The sequence below is a fragment of the Macrobrachium rosenbergii genome, chromosome 14 (genome assembly GCF_040412425.1).
Source record: "Macrobrachium rosenbergii isolate ZJJX-2024 chromosome 14, ASM4041242v1, whole genome shotgun sequence".
NCBI lineage: Eukaryota > Metazoa > Arthropoda > Malacostraca > Decapoda > Palaemonidae > Macrobrachium > Macrobrachium rosenbergii.
Genome location: NC_089754.1, coordinates 21,767,183 through 21,789,942, shown reverse-complemented (window position 1 = coordinate 21,789,942; position 22,760 = coordinate 21,767,183). Strand labels below are relative to the sequence as shown.

Genomic DNA, 22,760 nt, shown 5'->3' with positions numbered 1-22,760 from the left:
CGAATTTGGTGTCTGCCAGGAAAAACTAGACCCTTGTGTGATGAAGACTTATTTTAGATTTCCTGTTCGCGGCTTCTGTCAATGCCAAGCGTGACTTCGGAAAAATAATAAGGTTCATGATTTTCCTTTTCATTAGGCTTTGGAAATATGAGTCAGTCTATCTCATATTCTTGGAAACTTTACTAAGTAATTTCAGACAAATTGTTGGTAGTGTATGCTTTACAAATGAGGACTCAAGATAGCTATTTCCGCAGCATACTGAAACCTGCAACGAAGGGGAGTCAATAACTTATGTATTTTGATCCTTACTGCGAAAACCCTTGAAACAATGAAAGTTACTTGTATTTCTTAATCATTTAGGGACATGGTTGCGGTTGCGTCATAGCTTCTTTATGGTGAGGATAATGACGTATTTGCCTCACTTGATGAATCTGACCTAACGGTTACCAATGCAGAGAAATTCGCCAGTGCCAAGAATACGCTCGAGGAAAAACTACGAATGTAAACAGTTTTAGAGCATGAGTGCGCAGGGTGAGCAAGAAGAGAGAGTCGGGAAAACCAAGAGGGGAATGAGTTTGGATGAATAGGGAGATTGAAATATGAAATAATAACCTGAGAACAATAAGATTTTTTTGTACACAGAAAAGGGCAATATTATTCTTGTTACTTGTGCTAGCTTGATTGCAAGGTTCGGAGAAGCGGAATGAATAGATATTTCCTCTCATTTCAGAACAAACAACATCAATACTGTGTTTGCAGAGGCGTTAGAAAATAAAGATTTGGATTCATTAATCCTATATTGAATCCATCTTTTGATTGAGCGTATTAATTGATTTATTCGTTTATACCGAATTCTAGCGAATGCCTTTGGGACCTTTAAATACGAACTGATATTGAAGCTTTTACCTTATATTCCTTTAATATTGCTGTCCGGAATATTGTTCTTTTTTCGATTGCACTTTGCTAACGAATTTACTAAAAATTTTTTACCAATCTTCTATATATATATATATATATATATATATATATATATATATATATATATATATATATATATATATATATATATATATACTGTATATGTATATATATATATATATATATATATATATACTGTATATGTATATATATATATATATATATATATATATATATATATATATATATATATATATATATATATATACATATATATATATATGTATATATACATATATATATATGTATATATATAATATAATATATATATATACATACAGAGAGAGATAAAATGAAACCATATTTCGTAATAGTTGCTACATATAAATTGCATCAGTCACTGCAACATTCATTCCCCCACTGCTGAATTAAAGATGAACCCCTCAACAAGAAGCTTCTCCAACATCGGATCTTCATATAGTTACACACAAGGTCTATTGTTGAGACGTAGGCATCCCCGTTACTCTTAGCTGCTCCCTCTTTAAATTGCACTCGTTTCCGCTCTTCCTGAGCATGGAAGCACTTTGATTCATGCGCCCCTTCTCCTCACAAAGCCATTAGGTCCCCCTCGCTTCCTTCTTCCTAAAACTTCTGAAATAATTCACTTCACAACAAACTGTTGTTCTTCATTCTCGGCACTTTATCAAATTACCCCAAATACTTTGATCCAGCAGTTTACCCGTGATAATCTTGTACCACACCGTTTCCATTTCCTTATATCTTTTATCCTTGTAAGAGACAGTTCATCTCAACAGCCTCCACATTTTTTATTGATTCAAAGTTTACCCTTCAATTCCACAGGAATGTTGTCTCAACAGTGCCTTCATACATAGTAAACTTTAATATTATCGACAGTTCCTTTCTCTCCCATACCTAATGCAGATATCTCACCACCTTTTTCTTAATCCCATTCTGTGATTCACCTTTTTCTCATCCACCCATCATTCATTATATTTACTTCAAAGTGACATAGTAGTCAGTCACTTCCATTTTTCAGTCATTCATACTAGCACACACTGCTTCGTCTTTCTGACTTAGGTTCACGTGGTAACCAGCTAAATTTTTATCACATGAAAGTATCAACCATTCCACAATTTATTTACAGCTTTCTTTTTCTACGATTCCATGGCCGCATCTTAAGTCTTTCCTAACATGTCTAAGTGTAACTTTCATAAAGACATTAAAAGACAAATACATTTATGTAGGAGTCAAATGACTTGGGTCCAAGTCGAACGCACCCATTGTGGCTCTGTTGATCTAAGTTGCAAATTATGTTCTTGGTAATTAATCTAATTTAACGGGTCGTAGCCAGAACTAAGGAGGTCATTAGGCTAGCTACCTGTTCCCTAAAGATTTCCTCAAAACCGGGAGGTTAAAAACAACTAGACCAAAACCTCTAGTCAGGGAAGAGCATGTGGACGAGTACACACACACAAACATATTTATATTTATAATATATATACTGTATATATAGAGTGTGTATACATATATATATATATATATGTGTGTGTTGACTGCTAATTTTGATATAATTTTATCCTTTTTAGGTGATATTGAGATATAGCTTACTATATAATCAGATTATCTCTCTCTCTCTCTCTCTCTCTCTCTCTCTCTCTCTCTCTCACACACACACACACACACACACACACACACACCTTAGACTCCACCATGGAAGTGTGTATTTGATACCTCTGTAAATGTTGATGCTTAAAATAATAACATCGAGTTACGTTTGGTGATGTTTACAGGAACCTAGTTCAAAATGTCTTGTTTATTTACCTTTTCGAGACGCCAGTTGCCTTGGTCCAATACCTAATCTGTGCTATTTTTGCATCGATATCTTTGGAAAACTGGGACCTATATGAATAAGTCAGTGGTTTAAAGTTTCTTGCAGTTCCCAAATTTATGACTGAACTTTGCGTGTTGTAATTACTTTTGCAAGGCGAGAGTACAACCGTACTACTATCTGGATAAATATTTTGTAATTCTAAGTGCTACGACTGCTCAGATTCTAAGAAGCCTTTGCGAGACAAATCAAATTTATATCCTGACCAGCTAAGAATAGGATAATCTATTCACTTACAGAAGACAGCTATATAGTTCTCCTTCCACGTGTCTGTTTCATTTGACGTGGCGAGTCTGATGCAACAGGAGTATGGGGAAAGGAATTTCTTATTTATGTATTTTTCCCTTTTCTGTATTATGGAAGGGACAGTAAGTTTAAACTATTATTCATTCTTGGAAGCATACTCGATTTAACTTAAAAAAAACCTGAAGAGTGACTGTCTTCGTATGCCGTAGCTAAATTGATACGCGCATTCCTCGTTTGAGGGAGCAATATATTCAAGGACTGTTTTTCATAGCATTTCTTACGTAAAACATTTTCAGGGTAATTCTTTGAGTTTGCTTATGAAGTGAATGAATGATCAGTGGTGATTTGTGTGCCATATGGAAATTCAGAAGGATATTTTTACTCCCTTGGAATGTTACTCAACTAGGATGCAAATTTTTGGATAGGGTTTTCTTATTAATGTTTACAAATAATGCATAATAATTGTAACAAAAGTAGTTTTAGGATTTTTATCACATTCCATAAATTTAGGCTTTATATTCATCATGTCTCTTAGATTGACAATGATCCGAGTTTACAGCTAATATCATCTTGAATCATAAAGACCTTTAAAGATCTTGTCATGGTTCCTGGAAAGCTAAGATATTGTCAAAGTTGAGGTTCATACCATGTTAAACAGAGCACGCCTTCAGATGTCAAGCGGAAACTATACAGAGAGAAGTTTGTTTATTATTATTATTATTATTATTATTATTATTATTATTATTATTATTATTATTATTATAAAAAAATACTCATAGTAGCACTAGTCTTGAAATGGAGAAATAAATTCACAATTATTTATAAAACTATACAGAGACCTTTCAGGAATCTTTTGGATTCCCCTTTTCAATGTGAGTGGTGATGTAAAAACACTACCCAAGTAAACATAAAAAGACTCAAAATAAGCGAAGTTGTTTGTAAACTAAGGAACCGGTCGTCAAACAAAGATCAGGCAATGCCGCCGTTATCTGATGAAAGCCCCGCTGACAGTCGCCTGGAACGTCTTCTAACTGGTCCTTACCCAGTGCGGTCGTTCTGATGGTCAACAGCATAGGCGCCGGCAGCATCGGTCACTTATACTTATATAAATTGTAGGTTTCTACTTGTAGGGTTAAGATTGGCACAGTTCCCTATTATATCCTGTAATGTAAAGATATTTCTTTAGATCTCGGTTTTACTCTGAAAATCGCGTACTGTTCTTGAATTTAGATCGCTCATGTGGAATTAAATAAATAAACTGCGATCCAATAACCACTACACTTCATAGATAACACAAAACGTACATATTCCTACTAATTTTGTCTTCAAATTCCATTCAACAAGTGCTAATGCTTTTGCAGTTTGGTATTTTCTTTATACAAAACAGTTCAACCGCATTCACAGTTTTAAATCAAAGTCTTTACTTTTAGAAAAAAAAAAGTTGTAAAAATCCCGTAGTATAAAAAAGATATTAAATGCCACGCTGATCTAACGAAAGCTCCGCGAGAATGATAATAATATACAACCCACAAGAATTGCAAAATAATACCAAAAGAAGAAGTTGGTAATCAAAGAAAAAAGGCCATAAAGTTTAAAGTAACTTTAGCCACTTTTACTAAAGGAAAACTAAAGCGAAAAGCTGCGGTATATATTAGGAGCCTCCAAAGAACAGTGGAAAGTTATCGCTTAATAATTTTAACCCTCCACCCCTGCGATGCCTCGGGAATTATCAGTAACTTAGGAATAAATTTTCGCATTCCGGGTTATAATTTGGGGTCAGGGGTTGGGAAGTTCCGGATTTTGAAAAAAGATTATTTTTTGAGCTTACGTTGGATGAACATTTTTTCTTTTAATTTTGTTTTCCCTCAGGAGTTCTAATAAGTCGAAAGATATTTGTTTTTCTGGTATCTAATATATATATATATATATATATATATATATATATATATATATATATATATATATATATATATATATATATATATATATATATATATATATATATATATATATATTATATATATATATATATATATATATATATATATATATATATATATATATATATATATATATATATATATATGTGTGTGTGTGTGTGTGTGTGTGTGTGTGTGTGTGTGTGTGACAGAGAAGAAGAGGCCCTAGATGAATTCATTGATGCAGAGGTAAATAGTTAATAGAGGTCTCAGGAAATAACTGAAATGAAAAACAGAAATCTGTTTGAGAGTGAGTAAGAGAGAGAGAGAGAAAAAAAATCGTTTTGAAGTGGTCCATTGAAATTATTGCAATTAGCAAATGGGTCTTCAATCCGAAGAAGCAAAGGCAATTTTCTCAGTCCAGAAATTTCTTAGATGAAGATATTTGCAAAAGCAATGGCTGGGAAGAATTACAGAATAATGGAGGCAGGTTAAACAAATACACAAACATTTCGGTTTTTTGTTTTTTTTTTTATTTTAAGCTTTTCCATAATTTTTTTTATTTATATTTTTGCATAGTTCATCTTTTCAGCAATTATTAAGTTTTAGAGGTTAGCAAATCCTGATTATTTTTTTTTTAGTGTGTTCTCAATTTTTAAATAATTCCTTGGAGTTTCCTGGTTTGTAAACTGTATTAGCTTTTGGACGAGTCAGTTTCTGAAACATTTCACGTCTGTATTGTGATTCAGGATGGAACCCTAGAGTTATATAGTGGTATGCTTCAAAACTAATCTGGATCTTTATTAATAAATAGAATTACTACAGTATATATGTAGAGAAAAAGAACTGTCGTTGACAGCTTATACTTCCCAGAAATGGATTTAATTTGGGATGTATTAGATTCGTGCGAGAGTTTTTCAGGAAACTGCCTGCCTTCAGTATCGAGAGTTAGATGGTATGCTTATTTTTCGGTCAACAGCTGTGATCCCAGAAAGTCAAACTAATGATTTCACTAGGTGTATACCCTTTATTTTGTGTGTTCATGAACTCTTAATTATTCATGAGTATTTTTTCTATATCTAAGGATTTTCTTCCAAACACAGGTGTTCGAGTTGAGCTCCAATACTCGAAGAACGAAGTCGAACTCACCAAGTCGAAGCTCAAGAAGTTGGAGGAAGACCTCGACAATGCCAGGCAAAAGAATATTTCCCTCCAGAATCAACTCACTGCCAATTCAAGTAAGTATTTTTTGTTTTAGGGGAAAAGACGGATGATGGAAATTGCTTTAAAAGAGGGAATTAATCTAATGTGTGTATACACAAACGTGTACGACACACACACACACACACACACACATATATATATATACATATATATATATATATATATATATATATATATATATATATATATATATATATATATATATCAGGCCTGTATGGCCGGTCGGGGTCGAACAACTCCCAAAAGAAAAAAATTCTGGAAGTCCATATTTCCTGTGACTACCCTTTTCATTGAACTGTACTTATAAAGTAGCAAATAACAATCTTTTGTTTTTTTGGCAAGTCTTCTTTTATAAATTTTGTTATTAAACATTAACATCATTCTTTAATAGTAAGAAATAAAAGAGCTATAATAGGAATATGATATAGGCCATCATATTTGTAGATTTTAGTAGAGAAACGATAATTTTAAAGCTGTGGTTACGATAATCTGGTCAGAGAAATTTGACGACACTGCAGCAAGGCTGCCGAAACGTGGAATTTACGTCATCGAGACGGCTAATCTGCTCCACATCTAGATCGAGTAATATGCATGTTATTTGGTATTGTTAACATATTAAATGAATCAACCAATAAAACTGAAAAAATATTTTTAATTTCAGTGCAAACTTTCAACATTATAAGTAAAGTTCTGTTAACCAAAGTCAATACTTCGAATAACATCTAATCGGGTAGAAGGGGATAGACCGCAGGCCCAGTTTTTCTTCTTAATATAACTAAAACGGCATTTTCAAGTATTTCATCTTGTATATACCTATACGTGCAATGACACACACAGAAGAAAAGGTCCAGTTTTGGGAAAAAACGACACCCCCATAAAAACTCTGGGTACGGGCCTGTGTGTATATATATATATATATATATATATATATATATATATATATATATATATATATATATATATATATATATATATATATCTATATATATATATATATATATATATATATATATATATATATATATATATATATATATATATATATATATATATATATATATGTATATATATATATATATATACAGCTAGTTCGTCCTTTGCTTGAATTCGAATAACTTAAAGGAACGGGTTTGCGTATGAAAGAAACTAGTTTTTATGTAATTTTTAAGGTAAGTTCCCCCTTAAATTAATTCTTTTGTGAAAGGTCTCCTCTTCAAAAGAAACAAAATGTAGTCTTCACGACTCCGGAACGTCTCAAGAATCAAGTTCCATTCCCATATAGTTTGGAAGCAATTTCCCCTGAAACGACCGAAGGCTGAGTAAAATTGCTTTCGAAGTAGCTAGACAGATTCCGTGCTTGGGAATGCTTTCGACTATTGGAACCCCCTGTGGCTTAAAGTGGCCGTGTCTTGAATATTTTTGTCTTTCGTGCTTTTCAAGAACTGGAGGAGAATAAAATTTTATTGTTCACTTAGTTGCAAATCTCCATATGCACAAGGTCTCTCGGGGGTAGTTTCTATAAACCGGCGTATAAATCTCTCTTTCGCAAATGTGATATTGGATATTTCCCTGTGAAGTTTGTAAGTTTATATTTTCCTTTTCATATTTTTCTTTAATGTTGATTGTATATTATTTCTATTCCACTGTGGTCGGGGATGTTTAACTTTACATGTGTCTAATGATTAATATTTTATTACATTTCCTAAAAAATAAATTTTTATAGTAATCTAAAATGTCTTTGAGGGTTATTGTTAAAAAGTGAATAATTTAAAAGGTTTATAGCGAGAATTTTGTCTGTAAACTTAGATGTCTCAGGTGTCGTCTTTCGTTTAGAATACCCTAACCGTCATGACGATTCAGAAGTGAATTTAGATTTTCATTTGCTTTTAATCTCTCCCACGCCAGACTGTGAGAAAGGTGAGGATCTTGCCACCAAAATCTCCACGCTGGAGGACCGCCTCAAGATATGCCAGGCGGAGAAGGAGAAGCTGACGAAGACCATCGAGGAGATTGAGGCCGAAAGAGACGATGAGATCAAGATCATTCAGGATGTAAGCATTGGAGAAATAATTTGTTCGCCCTCTTCTTTTGTTTACTTTCTTTCTGGAGTGCAAGACTGTCATTACAAGTTGCCCAGTGCAGTCGTGCCAGTTCTTTCAGGGAATAAATGTGTTTTATCCAGGCTAGGCATATTTTGTTCCAAAAATTCAATTTACGTGGAGATTAATTTAAAAAAAGGCAAATATTCTTTTATACTTGCACCGATTCGCAATATTGTAATCATCAGAAATAACAAAAGCCTAGTATCGAACTGTAATTATTAATGTAATAAAACTTGTTAATTTTTTTAATCTTCTCGAACGTAATCGTTCGCACCAGCCCCGGGAACGTTTATATCGGTTACTATTCAAGATTAATATTGCGACGGGATCTCGTTTTATTTGATGTACTTCTCCTCCCCCGTGTCATTTGGATTGACTAGATGTGTTTCCAGAACTTTCCTGCATTCACTTTAGTCTCCCGTAAACGTTATAGCAGCCAATAAACAAAATGAGCTAAGGGAAATGTCGCAGTAATTTCAGACTAATGCTTGAGAATATCATACCTGTAAACCCCTTTAGAGACTATGACGGTGGCAATTGTAAAGACATTGCAATTATGGTTCGTATCATTAATTTCCCTTCATGCACTGTGCACCGGTAATTAGCCAGCAGCTCTCACGGGAAACTATAATTTGAGTATTTTCGCAAGGCATCACAGTATACTGTGATGTCTTGTTGCAAAATAAGGTTTTATCCTGGTGCTGTACGTGTTATTCATCATTTCTGGCATTAATCCACGGCTTGCAGGTCATACGCATATGCGTTTCATTCCCTGATCTGGTTTATAGTTTAGCTTATAATCTAGAAAGGTTGAATTGTGCCGAAGCCCCCTTGACCATCGAAATATTTTAAGCTTTTGCCACCTGTATAATTTAGAGAAGATATGTAATCATTCGAGCTTTAATATACGTTTCTGTATCTGTTTAATGATATTCTTCCATTCTAGTGTTATTCTTTATTAATATGAGAATACTTGAGAGATTCTTGCTTTCGTATCTCACATTATGTTAATTGAAGCATGCTCATTTCTTCTGATATTTAATAATTTTCCGAGTTATTCCTAATATTCGCTGATTCTATTTGGCTCGCAATATAAAACTTAGGCCTTGGATGAAGCCGCCCAGGAGAGGGAAGAACTGATAGCGACCTTTGAGAAGGAGCTCCAGAATATCAATACCATGAACAGCAACCGGGAGCAGCAGCTGATGGAAGACTTCGAGTGGAAACTCAGGGAAATCGAAAAGGAACACAAGAAGAAGCTCGAGGAAAAGGACAGGATGGCAGAGGTAAGATTTTGAGAGAGAGAGAGAGAGAGAGAGAGAGAGAGAATGTTATATGCTATTTTAATGTGGATGGGACCTTGAAGGATTTGGTTATAGCCTTAATGAGTGCAGAAGTCCTCTGGTAGCCTCTTAATGTAACGAAAACCGTCTTATCTGTTACTGAGCTCTTATAGTATTTGGGCACCGCAATAATAATGAGACATACCACAATAGTAGACATACGGTCTCTCGAGATAGCAAGATGAGTTTTGTATTGTGATGACATCGTTGACCAGAGAGAGAGAGAGAGAGAGAGAGTTTGGGTTTGGGGGTCAGGTTGGGAATAAACGAAGTATATCAGGATAAGAAGGATATGTATCTGTAAAATGTGCATTTGGGTTTATCAAGCACAAGACACTAAGGACGGGAAGTTATGTTGAGTGAAGGCGCTAGTTGTCGTTTAGAAATAATTTTGAATTGGGTTTATTGTGTTAGAGAATGTTCTGGGTACATTAGGTGGTCGTGTACAACAATAACTTCGTCATCAGCATCCAGGGAGAATTTATGTTGTAGAGAAAGGTAAATATTTTGCATTCATCCTTAAGTAAGAAAGGCACTGGTTTTAAATTTCAGGTAAGAATTATCGTTGGGAATGTTTCTGATGCATCTAATTTGCATGTTTTGCTAAGAGATATGCACCTCAAATATAAAAATAATATCTAAGTTGCATTGCTACCCTGTAAATAAGATCCAATGACCCTCATCAGGAAAGGCTAAATGCAGTTCGCAACTTGGTGGAATCAGAACTTGCCGAATCGATTACTAAAGTGGCTGAAGACAGACGACTTGCTGACGAGAAACTGGCCGAGGTAAGGTTTATGCTCAATAGCGGTCAGATGCCTCAGGCTGTCTTGATCGATTCACAAAAGCAATGAGCTTACTTTTATTACTTACTGTCGTAATATTGGTGTTGTGCTATTCTTTTGTTGCCGCTTTCTTCGACTTAAAACCGTCAGTTAAAACCACGCTAGTTGTATTTGCAGCAATATTATTGGTGTTATTATACTGATTGTGCTATGGAAAATTCACCGGAATGTGTTATGCATTCCGTAAATTTTCCTGCCTAGGGAGAATCCAGTTTCCTTATAACAAATGAGAACCCATTTTTCTTTCACGTTTATTCCTGAGGCATTTTAACACCGGTCAGAAATAGACGCAGAAACCAGTATCAGTCTTGTTTGCCGCATTAACTTCCTGTACACTGTAGAACCATGTATTGTAACAATAGCGTTAGAGAGGTTTTTTGCACCATTGCATTAAGAACCTGACGTTTTCCAAGCAGTTGAAGGACAGTTGACTTTTCATTTCGTGGTGAAAGTATTTCATTTGGACGGATATCACTGCAGTACCTTTTCAAGAATTAACCGTTGATCTAATATCCGAATGAACCGATCTGTTGGTGTTATATCTTTATATAAGGACCTTGAGAACAATGTCCCTCTCCAAATTATGATTTTGATGTCCCTTAAATGAAAGGGAATAGTCTCTTCATAGAATCTCTGTGACTTGTACAAACATTCGACGAAAAACTTAATTTCTGTGGCTGAAGCGAGTTTATAATCAGTTTCGTGTTGTTGAAATAACATCTGTTTTTTTCGGTTTTTATAATTAATTGCATGAAAATATTACACTAATGACCTGTAATTGCTATGCTTACCAAGAAATTAATTACATTATCATAGTTTAGAGTTTCCTACGCATTAGAGTTTGTCATTTCAGTTCTCATCTTCTTTCTCCCTTCTCGCCATCCACTTGTTGCTAGTAGTGTCTTTCGAATTTCGTTAAGCTATTTCTCACAGTCTGCTAACTGTTTTCATTTATTTTTATTCTTTAAATATTAGAAATGCAGAATTTATTCTTGTGATTTAGGAAAAGTAAAATGTTTCCAATTAGGGGAAAAAATTGTAATGTAAGCCATTTCTGAAAACCTTCTGAAATAAACATTATTCCCAAATAATGGATTAGAAACTTCAAATTCATTTTCATTTTAATAATTTTATGTCTTTCACTTAGTTACCAATAAAGTTCTTATTTGGTAGACTCATTATAATGGAAATTGTCACTTTTAAGATAACTAAGTATTGTGATTGGAAATTATCCTTTATATCTTCTTGCTACTGAATCTCTGTCGTTTAATATTAATACTGCCTTGATCGTTCCATTCATGACACACTTTCATTTAATCATCATTTTTCTACTGTTATTGCTTGTATAAATAGTAGATAAATTCGTACTGTGCACACAGAAAACACACACACGTAATATATGCATATATATATATATGAATATATGTATATATATACTGCATATATATATATATATATATATATATATATATATATATATATATATATATATATATATATATATATATATATATATATATATATATATATATATATATATATATATATATATATATATATATATATATATATATATATATATATATATATATATATACACACCTAAAACTTATTGCACACGCACGCTCATGAGCAAATGTAGGATAAAACTGTATCCATATTCATTACTTTGTGGTCAATGTTTTTTTTTCTTTGTTTTACTAGCAATTCTTTCTCCAGGCATCAGGAGTTATAAAAATGGTTTGAATCTTATATGTCAGGAAATTACACGCAAGCCAATAACTTTATAGGTTATGAAGTCGGAAAGTATGTTGTCCGGACTTTAGATTTGCTATGTGGCAAAAATTTGTCAGAAACATTTATTCCGACTATAGCGAAAGTCTTCTACTTTTGTATTCGAAAATGATAGTGATATGTCATAAACATTAGCTGTGGTCAACGTTTGCATATAAAGAAATTGCACACATGGAACGTTTTTGTTCAAACTCGCATCCCTCATTTTGTTTTGAGGGATCACTGACTTGTCTAGGAATGAGGAATAAACCTATGACTTGATCAAATATTTGTCTTTCGTCGATGTAATCAAGCCACATTTAAAGACATAACAAAAACGCTCAACAAGGATAGGCCAGAGCAAAAGAATTATTGTTAAATATCTATTAACGCGTTGAATTTTCAATAAATGTAGCAATTTGAATTGTACTTAAAATTCTTTGCAATCATACGAAATATTGTAAAAACAGTAATGCGGCATTTGGTATTACTGTTGGAACAATAGTAATGTTAAATATTAGAAAAAAATGTTATCTGGACATCGTGTTGACATTTCTGGAGGATTTGCGTCAGCCGGCATGTGGGCGAAGTAGGTACCAGTTCTGTTTTGTTTTGGTATTTTTATTTCAGTGTACTGTGGGGTAATTATTGTTTTCTTTTGGGCTGTAAAAAACTATTAAACTTTATATATGCACACAAAATTTTTTTTAAAAATTAATATACATTTTGACAATTTATTAATTTCGAACAATTGTGCACTCGGGTTGAAGTCTAAATGGATAGTCATATCTGCTTGAATCCGTCATGAACGCTGTCCAGACAAAAATACTCCTATCCTTGCATAGTTTAGTGGGTATTCTTTTCCTTTGTTTTCATCGTTTAGCCACGTCTTTTGATTTACTGAATACATTCAAATAGGTATAATTTTCCCCTGTTCAGTAGCCTTGATATTTGCTTCCATTCAGCACGTAACGACCAAAGATCAGTTTCTTACAGTATTCACAATTTCCAAGTTGCTCTCCAATTTTGTGTTGGTTCCTGGATTCCCTCGTATGTACATCAAACTTTGTCTCATTCTTTAGTGAAGAAAAAGAATAACAATGAGTACACAAAAAGTTATAAATCTTGGACAGCAGAATACACACACACACACATACAAACGCCCATGAAATCCCAGTGCAAAAAATACTTGTATAAAGAATTTTATTCAGTGGGTATTACTTTCGTTTTGGTTGAACAAAAAACCTGGAAAATTATTATATCAACATATAACATTTTCCGAAAAATATTTTCATGTTCCGAACATCCAGGTATATGTTGAAAGCAGTGTTAGTGGCTAAAACCGTGAGGGCCTAACTCTTACCCATCCATATAGCTGCTGAAAGCAGTTTTGCAAAAAAAAAAGTCAATTTGCAACTTAATGTCCAAAGTTAATGCGCCTGCCATTAAACTGGGCGTGGTACCTGTTACCATGCAAAAATAAAGATAAATGTTTTCACCTGGAATATAACAATAAAGAGGAGTTCATAAAGCCGCCATTACAGGAGGAAATAAAAATAATTGCATATGCTTCTCACTTGGATATTGCAGCATGTCCTCTGCCTGATACAGACGCAAAAATGGAAAAAGATGGTAAACTACCATTAAAACCAGCCACTGTAACACAAAAATAAAATGCAATAGTATAATGCATACCATTTTATTTTATTTCATTGTTCAAAACGGCAGTCATAGCCCAATGGCTGCGGATCCACTCTAAGTTACACTGACATCCGAGTTTTTCAAGACCCAGACAAAATGTTCTTACAAAATTGAAAATGGTCAATATATTCTTGACCAGATAAAATAATTACGCTCACACATACATTCTTACACACACACACACACGCACACGTGGTGTGTGTGTATGTATCTGTATATATATATATATATAGATATATATTATATATATATATATATATATATATATATATCTATATATATCTGTATGTATGTATTAAATGCTTATTCTTTCTGCTTGAAGATTAGGTCATTAAATGCTATTACATGTTTACACACACACACACACATGTGTATATATATATATATATATATATATATATATATATATATATATATATATATATATATATGTAAACATGTAATAGCACTTAATGACCTAATCTTCAGACAGAAAAAGATAATGTACCACACTAGCCCTGTATCAGAGGAGTAAGATGTATATGCTGAGGCTGGAGGGTCCTGGGACTGGTTTGTCGAAGTTCCGTCAGAGGTGATGTCATTAAGAAGACTCTATTCGCCAATGAGTGAACTGGCGTTTTCAGAGCAAAGAATATCAACCAACAATATTTCTTTCGTTGGTAACAAGAAAGGTCAGACCTTAGATCCTCATTCAGCGCTCGAATGACAGAGTTAAATCTAATCAAATTGAAGTTAAGGCTTTACATTTAACGCATATTTCCACGAACTCAATTACATATCATTGTGTAAAAAATTTCAAAAGCAAGAGTAACATCTTAATCTAAGAAAGAGCTCGTGCTAAGTCTATTTTCAGCAAGCTGAACATTGTGCAGAGAGGAAAATAATAATACAGGCATCGTAATGCATTAGTTTATTGTAAATACCAAAAGACTAGTTTAAGAATGTATCCATAAATATGATAAATATCATACTATTAAGAATTTCCAAATATGGTTACTTAAAATACACATAGAAAATATTTTCTGGCAAAAATGCTGCTTTACTGTATGAAAATTCTTCCTTATTTTTCAGAGTTCAGTGCAAATTCACTTTTATTGGTAGGTTAAGTTAATATAACTTATGTTCCCAGTTATCTGCCAGTGCAGCTGTTGACAAAGAGGGCAAAATAGAAATCCTGTTCCTCATCGTCAATCCTCTTCTAAAACCATCAGGATGCATCATCCTAAAACCATGTGATGGCTATGAAATCCACAGTGACAGGGTTGAGCGAGAGTGTAAGCATTACCAAAAGCAAGCTCCTGTATCTGAGATGTCAGGAGCAGGTCAACCTTTATGCAACTTTCGATATGCATAGTAAAGATAAACAGATAAGCTGCATTACCTTGACATAAATTACACATCAGTGTCTGCCTAATATCATCAGCCCCGTAATGTAAAAAAAAAAAAAAGCATAATGTTCATTCCATTGACATTATGTTTAGAGCATACAAAAAAAAAGGAAGGCAAAAATCTACCTCTTCATTCAGCGCTTATGCAATGGAAATGAGTTATAAGGCAGGGCAAAAGCATAAATGTCAGTTGCCTCACTTGACTTTCCTCAAAAGAAATCCCCACCTGACAATCAATACATGGTTTCATGTGGAAGAGTTCAACTAAATATATGTAGATGGCAGCGCCATTTTCTTTAGTATTCAAACATTTTCCAATAATGGCGTTCTGGCAGGATGCCGAAGTTAGGACTGGCTTTCATGTTCTTGCTCAGTTACATCAAGGAAGTAGATATGTTAATCAGAATCCGTATCCATTGTGCAAGCGAGGAAAGAGTTTCCAGAGGAAACAGGAAAAAGATCCTAAAGATCTGATCTGCTTAGAGGAATGTATACATTGTTGCTATAAAAGGGGTTCGGGGCCTTAGAAGAAAAAAAAATTCATCGACGGCAGGAATATACAAAATGACAAATTTGACTCTTACGGGAAATCCCATCCATCTGTGGAAGAACTTCCTTTTACGAGACGAAAGGGTACAATATAAGAAATGTTTCTTTATGCGGAGTTTTAGGAATATTCAAAGGGGCATCAATTAATCCCCAAACCTTTTCCGATGACATGTTTGTGATTTCACAAATAGAAAAGGTCGCTGTATGAGGAGGGGGGTGGGGTAGTGCCGTAAGTGCACCTCACGCAGTGCACTGTAGCCATTACTTAAATTTTTTTGCAACTTCCTTTTGGGTCTCTAGCTGCAACTCTTTTATCTCTCTTACCGTACCTCCGTTCATATTCTCATTCTTCAATCTTACTTTCCACCCTCTCCTAACAACTGTTTCATAATGCAACTGTGAGGTCTTCCTCCAGTTACACCTCTGAAATCTTGTTACTCTCAAATTCCCTCTCAGCACTGAATGACCTCATAGGTCCCAGCGCTTGGCCTTTGGACTAAATTTTATATTCCATTCCATTCCACTCCACTACATAAATCAACAACCAACACAGTCTCAGAGAACAGCCTTACAGAAGGTTACGGAAAGAGAGAGAAAGAGATAGATCAACTAAAAATGTCGTAGAGTCAGTCATAAATTGCATTTTATTAAGGATAACTTCTTTTTCCATCAACAAAGCTTAGCAAAGGTCTAGCCTTTGAAGAAAACTGTACAATATACTCGCAAACAAAATAATTTACGCCCTAATTGAATGGGTGTCTAAATTTATAGGAGTTAAAATACGCTCTAGGAGGGAAAGGTTGTTGGAATAGAAGGTTGACCACAAACTAATTAATGCGGAGGCAGTTTTAATTGGAAATAATAATGAACCTCTCATATAAATGCTACATATTTTATAGAGTCATATGCAGTATATTTCAACTCTACTTATATATATATATATATATATATATATATATATATATATATATATATATATATGTGTGTGTGTGTCTTATGGTTTTGTTAGTAATTTAAAGGTTTTTTTTACATACTCGCGAGTATAAGATCACAAATACCCCTTAGCATCGAATGCCTTTAGAATAACTTAAACCAAAAGGAAATTTTATGTGGTAAGTGAATCTGCTCCGGCCATGATTTGAACTTACTCATGTAGAAGCAGCAGTGGACCTTTCCACTAGGCCTGTAGATTGCTTAGAGGGTACATCCACTTATTGCTTCTGTATTGAACAGAATAGGCATAGGTTCAAATCCTGGCCGGACAGATGTACTAAACACATAATTATCTTTGGGTGTAAGTTATTTCTAAAGTAGAGTTGATTTCGATATTAAGGAATGTACATTTGCTGTAACAGATTTATCAGCTTTATATGCATAGAAATATATATATATATATATATATATATATATACTGTATGTATATATATTAGTTGAAATTGATTGATTGTATTTGACCTTACACATTTATGTATGTATTCATGTGCAAAATACCTTACGTGTGAGAGACAGTTTTGTATACTGTAGGTATGCAGTTATAGCTAAGTGCAAACACACACACACACACACACACACACATATATATATATATATATATATATATATATATATATATATATATATATATATATATATATATATATATATATATATATATATACAGGGCTGAACTTGAACTTAAAGGGCATTGGGAATGTCACCTCGAAAACTATGGATTAGACCCTAATATCTGTTGTTTTCGGTTTTTTTTTTTTTTACTTGTCACCCCGCTTCCCACCCCCTTTGGTACCAGTGATGTCTTACCCCCACAGTATTCTTTTCCAGATAGTAAGTCATAGGTATACCGAAATGAGGCATGATAAACCCGTGAAGTTTATTTAGTTACTAAGTCTACGGGCAGAACCAACCTCTTTCAGGGAAGCCCTTCCCACCCCCAACCCCCATTGGTGCTAGTGATGTTTCACCCACACAGTACTCTTTTCGAGATAGTAAGTCATAACTTGTTGTAATTGCTCAATGCGTTTCAGAGTTATGCTGGAACATACACACACACACATCCATTTATGTTATATATGTATGTTTGTATGTATATTTATATATATAATATATATATATATATATATATATATATATATATATATATATATATATATATATATATATATATATATATATATATATATCACTTTAATTTATAGAAATTGACAGTAAAAAGAAGGCTCACCATAATCATTCTTATTCGCCTTCACACTGAGACAAACCAAGGCGATTCACCTACTTTATATCTAGATATAATCTTCTATGCTTCTCTGAATGACTTTGCTTAACCTTCATGGATTTCTCTTTAATTGCTTGACCCTGCTTGAACCTGGTGTTCCCCTTTTTTGAGGTGGGTCACCTGAAGAGCTACGAAGCAGAGGCCATCCAGCTTAGAGGCGTGACCCATGAGCTCCAGAAGGCTCTCAGGGCCTCGGCTCGAGAGATGGAACGCCTCAAGATGAGAGAGAAGATACTCGAGGAGGAAGTCAGGGGCCTCAAGAAGGCTCAGCCTAGTCGACAGGTGAGAGAAAGACCGATGTAGATTAGATAGAAATAGAGAGTTAGAGAGAAAGCGAAAGAGTGGGAGAGTGAGAGTGAGTCCCATTATAGAATGTCCCAGGGGCATTCGTGTGATTATTTTTCAGAATAGGCACAGCAGCTGTCGAGCTGATCTAATACAGAATCGTAGCATTATCTAGTAAATTATAAGCATTAGAGTTTTATTATACAAAAATTTATTTTTAAGGAAATGATGGTCACTGTTATCAAAAGAATTGTTTTGAGATTTTATAGTTAGCATTTTTAACATTATTATGCAATATTTCCAGGAAAAACAAACACTGTTCCTGAAAATATTGAAATTAAATGAAAAAATATTAATTCAAAGCTAAATTTTAGTATTTATATATGTCAATAAAGGGTCTTAGGAAGTTTATTCTAACTTCACGTGTTTGGACCCAGACGGAAGCATTTATAGAACATTATGGGTCAAGTATGACAGTTGTAAAAATCGTAATTTGAAATTTTATATACCAGCTTCAAAATTATATTATCCTGCGAAACAGTCAGACAAAAACATATGGCATTACTCTACAATAACTTTTTTGTTTAACGTGATATTCTAATCATATACCAGAAATATTCTCTTCTGTCTTTATATTGCTTAAATATTCACAAAGCATACGTCGCAGCACCCCATCACAAGGAAAAGCGAATTACATACGTGTCGTAAGTGCTCCCATTGCTAGTTATGACTTAAGATTACTGTCTCTAATAAACAACGGGAATGGCGATTTCAAAAAACCTGATGGAAAAAAGGCAGAGTGGTAACCGGATCATAATTAAGGAAAGTACAAAACAAAAATACTCGTAGAGAGCAGTCCTACTTAAATGCCCCAAAATGAGGTTTACGTTATGAAACTAGAGAAACCTCAAAAGTTGGTAAATTAGATTAAACTGGGCAGATATACTGACTAGCGGACCTTCGTGAGAGAAACCTGCTTCGAGTTGAGATATTTTCCATAGTTACAAACCGTCCATTTTGAGATTATTTCTTCCAGGTGTTAAATATTCTTGAAACAATTACCTAGTTAATATGCCTGCAAAGTTATGTCACATTCTGTTCAATTCCTCAGAACTCTTGCTCGCACATAAAGGAATGTCTAGATTATTTGACCAAGATTATAGCTGTTAAAATCATTGCACATTCAGTGAATATTACTTGGTTATATGTTCATTGAATTAACAGTATTAACACAGATTACAAAACTCGGATGAAAAACGTGTTTTGGTGCTCTATTAGTTAAATTTATTCCGTTGAATATAATAGTATATTGTAATGGGCACTTAAATTCATAATGCACGATTTTCCAATATATAAAGAAAAATCGGAAACAGTGCACATTATCCGTAATTCGCAAATGCCTATTTTCGATCGTCAGACTTCATGCAAACAATACCAGGATCTAAATAAGGCTATCAACAGGGTATGGGTGCTCATGACTATCAAAGTGCTCAATATATTATGCTTTCGTCGGTTCTTTAAACGAAAATTCTCCTTGTATTCAACGTTCCTTTCAGTTTCCACATCAGGAACATTAAGCTTTTAAAGATTTCTCTTTTCTGATGAGTCGACTGAAACTTTCCAATTCGGAATTTGCATCGTGATGAAAAGGCTTCAGCACTTGTATAACATTTCAGAACGAATTCGAGTTATTAAGTTTGATGTGGGATCCATCCGTTTTGCGTCTTAAAGGAAAGAAAAGATACTCATTTTCTTCCATTTTTGTATATTCGACAAAATTAGTTTAGTATACAGTTTATTAAATGTGTAGGTTGAGTATTTTTTATTTCCGTGTGCATAACATCGTCGCCTGGAACACGAATTCGATCATTATTCATGAGCATAAATTACGAGACATAAACATTTACAGCTCACAGCAGAAAGCGTCTTGCATTATTATAACCACCTGGCATTTTTCATAACTATTAAGGATTATTGTAAATATGTTCAGTATTCACAAATGTGAAAATAAATAAGCTTATTTAATACGACATGTGAGCAAATGATTGTGAGGTACAGTTTTCGCAAAATCCTTTGGAACAAACACGTCGCTGCATTTTTACTTATCAATTTAGCTGCTTCGTTTCTGGAAAATCAACGTAAAGTAAAATAATAAAAAAATTTAGTATTAAGTTTCATGTTACCACTGAGACTAAAATGCCCGGACTCAAGGAGGGATGGCAATGTAGGTTTTAACAAGACTTGTGAATATGTATTAATTTTAAACTGTTTTTTGAAAAGTTTTAGAATCAAGAGCTATAGCTTGATGGCATATAAGGTATTGGGAAAGATGTGATGCGATTAATAGTGTGTAGAGTACTCTATAATTGTTTTGACGGGGTTTTATGATGAAAATGAAATTTGTGTTAGAGTTTATAGATGTGAGAGTGACTGGTGTAGTGTAAAAGTGGGTGAAGATCAGGATATATTTTCACTGGATAACTTTAATGAGCTGTAAGGATAAGGAGGACACTGATATTTGCTGTTGATAGTGGTAATTAAAGAAAGCATTTGCAAGAGAAAATTGTAAGAGAATGTAAGCAAGAGGAAGGTTATGCAGGTAAATGGAAGTCAGGAAGACTGCTTATAATTTGTGAGAGCTCAGTATATATCTGGAAGGAATCAAAAACCTCTTCTTAATTTGCCAAGCTGAGGGCTGCCTAAAGTATATGATGGACTTGTAAACTGAAGACAAAATAGATAGATAAATGGACCCCATGAAAATGACATTTACATAATGGTACACACGCATACACACAAACAAACATATTTGTATATATTGCTCCAAAATCTTATGTCCCCATTGGTATTTGAAGGATGACAGGATCCCCTATCCCTTCTAAATTCGTTTTGGTGTTCACTCAAAAATAATCAATAAAAAACAAAAAGAAAGAGTAACAAGTAAACTAAGTTTCCTCTCTGCTTTGTCGGCGTTAAAGATAGAAATTCAATCAAACTATACCACCAGCCCTCTTGTTAAGCCCCTCGAATAGACCCCTATAATGGTATATCGTATTAATTTAGATAATTTCCTTGCCAAGTTGATTGATACTTAAAAAGTGATGGAATTTTTCTTAACGAATGAGTTGTACAGTAACTATACAGTAACTTTCGAAGTGATAAATGGACTGAGAGTGGATACGCGCCATAGAGTGATAGTTGACGGTGATAGATTACCTAATGAGGAACAACCACAGGGAGTTTACAAATGTGGGAACAGAGCCAAAGATGAAAGGTTTGAGAGAGGGAGCGAGAGAGAGAGACGTGTAGACTGCAGAACTCAAGAGGACGTCTTAAAAATGCACTGAAATTTAAAACATTGCGGCAGAGAAATCTTATGCCAGAAGGATGAATTCGTGAGGGTACCAGAAAAAAAGAAAAAAAAAGTTTGAAGTAGAGAGGCATCTGAAAGGCGTTGAGATGAGAAAGTTTTCAAAACAAACAAAATAGGAGGTTAAGAGATTGATTCATAGCAAGAGCAGATGGACGGGCATTAGATGAGGCATATGAAAAGAGGGAAACCGTTTAACGTAAAGGAGAGGCGTACACAAAATAATCACACCCTATCACAAGAGAACCACGGATTTCTCTTAGGTAGATGGATAAGGATTAGTCGTATATAAACTGGTTAAGTCTATGAATAATCACAACCGATATTTTAAAAGAATACCATATTTGCCCAGCGAGGAATTAAGACCACCAATATACACAGGAGAGGTGGAGAGGGCACATAGAAGGATAGGAACGGGAAAATGATGATGTATGATGGGCTTACAGCAGAGTTATGAAAGCGTTTGTATGAACAAAGAATAGAGAGTGTGGGATTTTATGCAAGAGTTATGGCGGGAGAAAATACCAGAGCCGCAAGGATGAGTGAGAAAATGGTGTAACAGATTCATAGACTTGCACAAGGGATCCTCACTGAGAAGCATCAATTTGTTCTCGTCATCGTTGGAGTGCACCATTGGGCTTAGAGGGATCAGTCACCCTGATCATGCTTTCTGCACATACTGTACAGTACGTAATATATTGCTCTTCACTAGTAGGATAGGATGTGGAGAGAAAAATGTTAATGGTGGAGAAGGGCCATATACGACAGAAAACCGGAGAAAGAGTACCTGAAGTGTAATCTTATTTTAGAACGCAAAAGATAGTTTGCAAAGAAAGAGACTGTTATGGATAGATAAATTAATATATAGAAAGATAATGGAAATGAGATGGAGATATAGGACAGAGTTCAAGCA

General features: G+C 34.1%; 1 protein-coding gene across 16 annotated transcripts in view; it reads left to right on the top strand.

Annotated features, from left to right (window-relative positions):
* LOC136845771 (trichohyalin-like) overlaps nt 1-22,760 on the top strand; it is a 576,224-nt gene that overhangs the window by 528,161 nt on the left and 25,303 nt on the right. For 8 of the 16 annotated variants that reach the window (XM_067116027.1, XM_067116028.1, XM_067116025.1 and 5 more), the window contains 5 exons: nt 6,096-6,230; nt 8,122-8,267; nt 9,422-9,604; nt 10,348-10,449; nt 18,304-18,474. In XM_067116027.1, coding sequence (XP_066972128.1) covers nt 6,096-6,230; nt 8,122-8,267; nt 9,422-9,604; nt 10,348-10,449; nt 18,304-18,474 — 737 coding nt within the window. The remainder of the gene's footprint in view (nt 1-6,095; nt 6,231-8,121; nt 8,268-9,421; nt 9,605-10,347; nt 10,450-18,303; nt 18,475-22,760) is intronic. The other 8 variants (XM_067116039.1, XM_067116041.1, XM_067116040.1 and 5 more) reach the window with 2 other exon arrangements.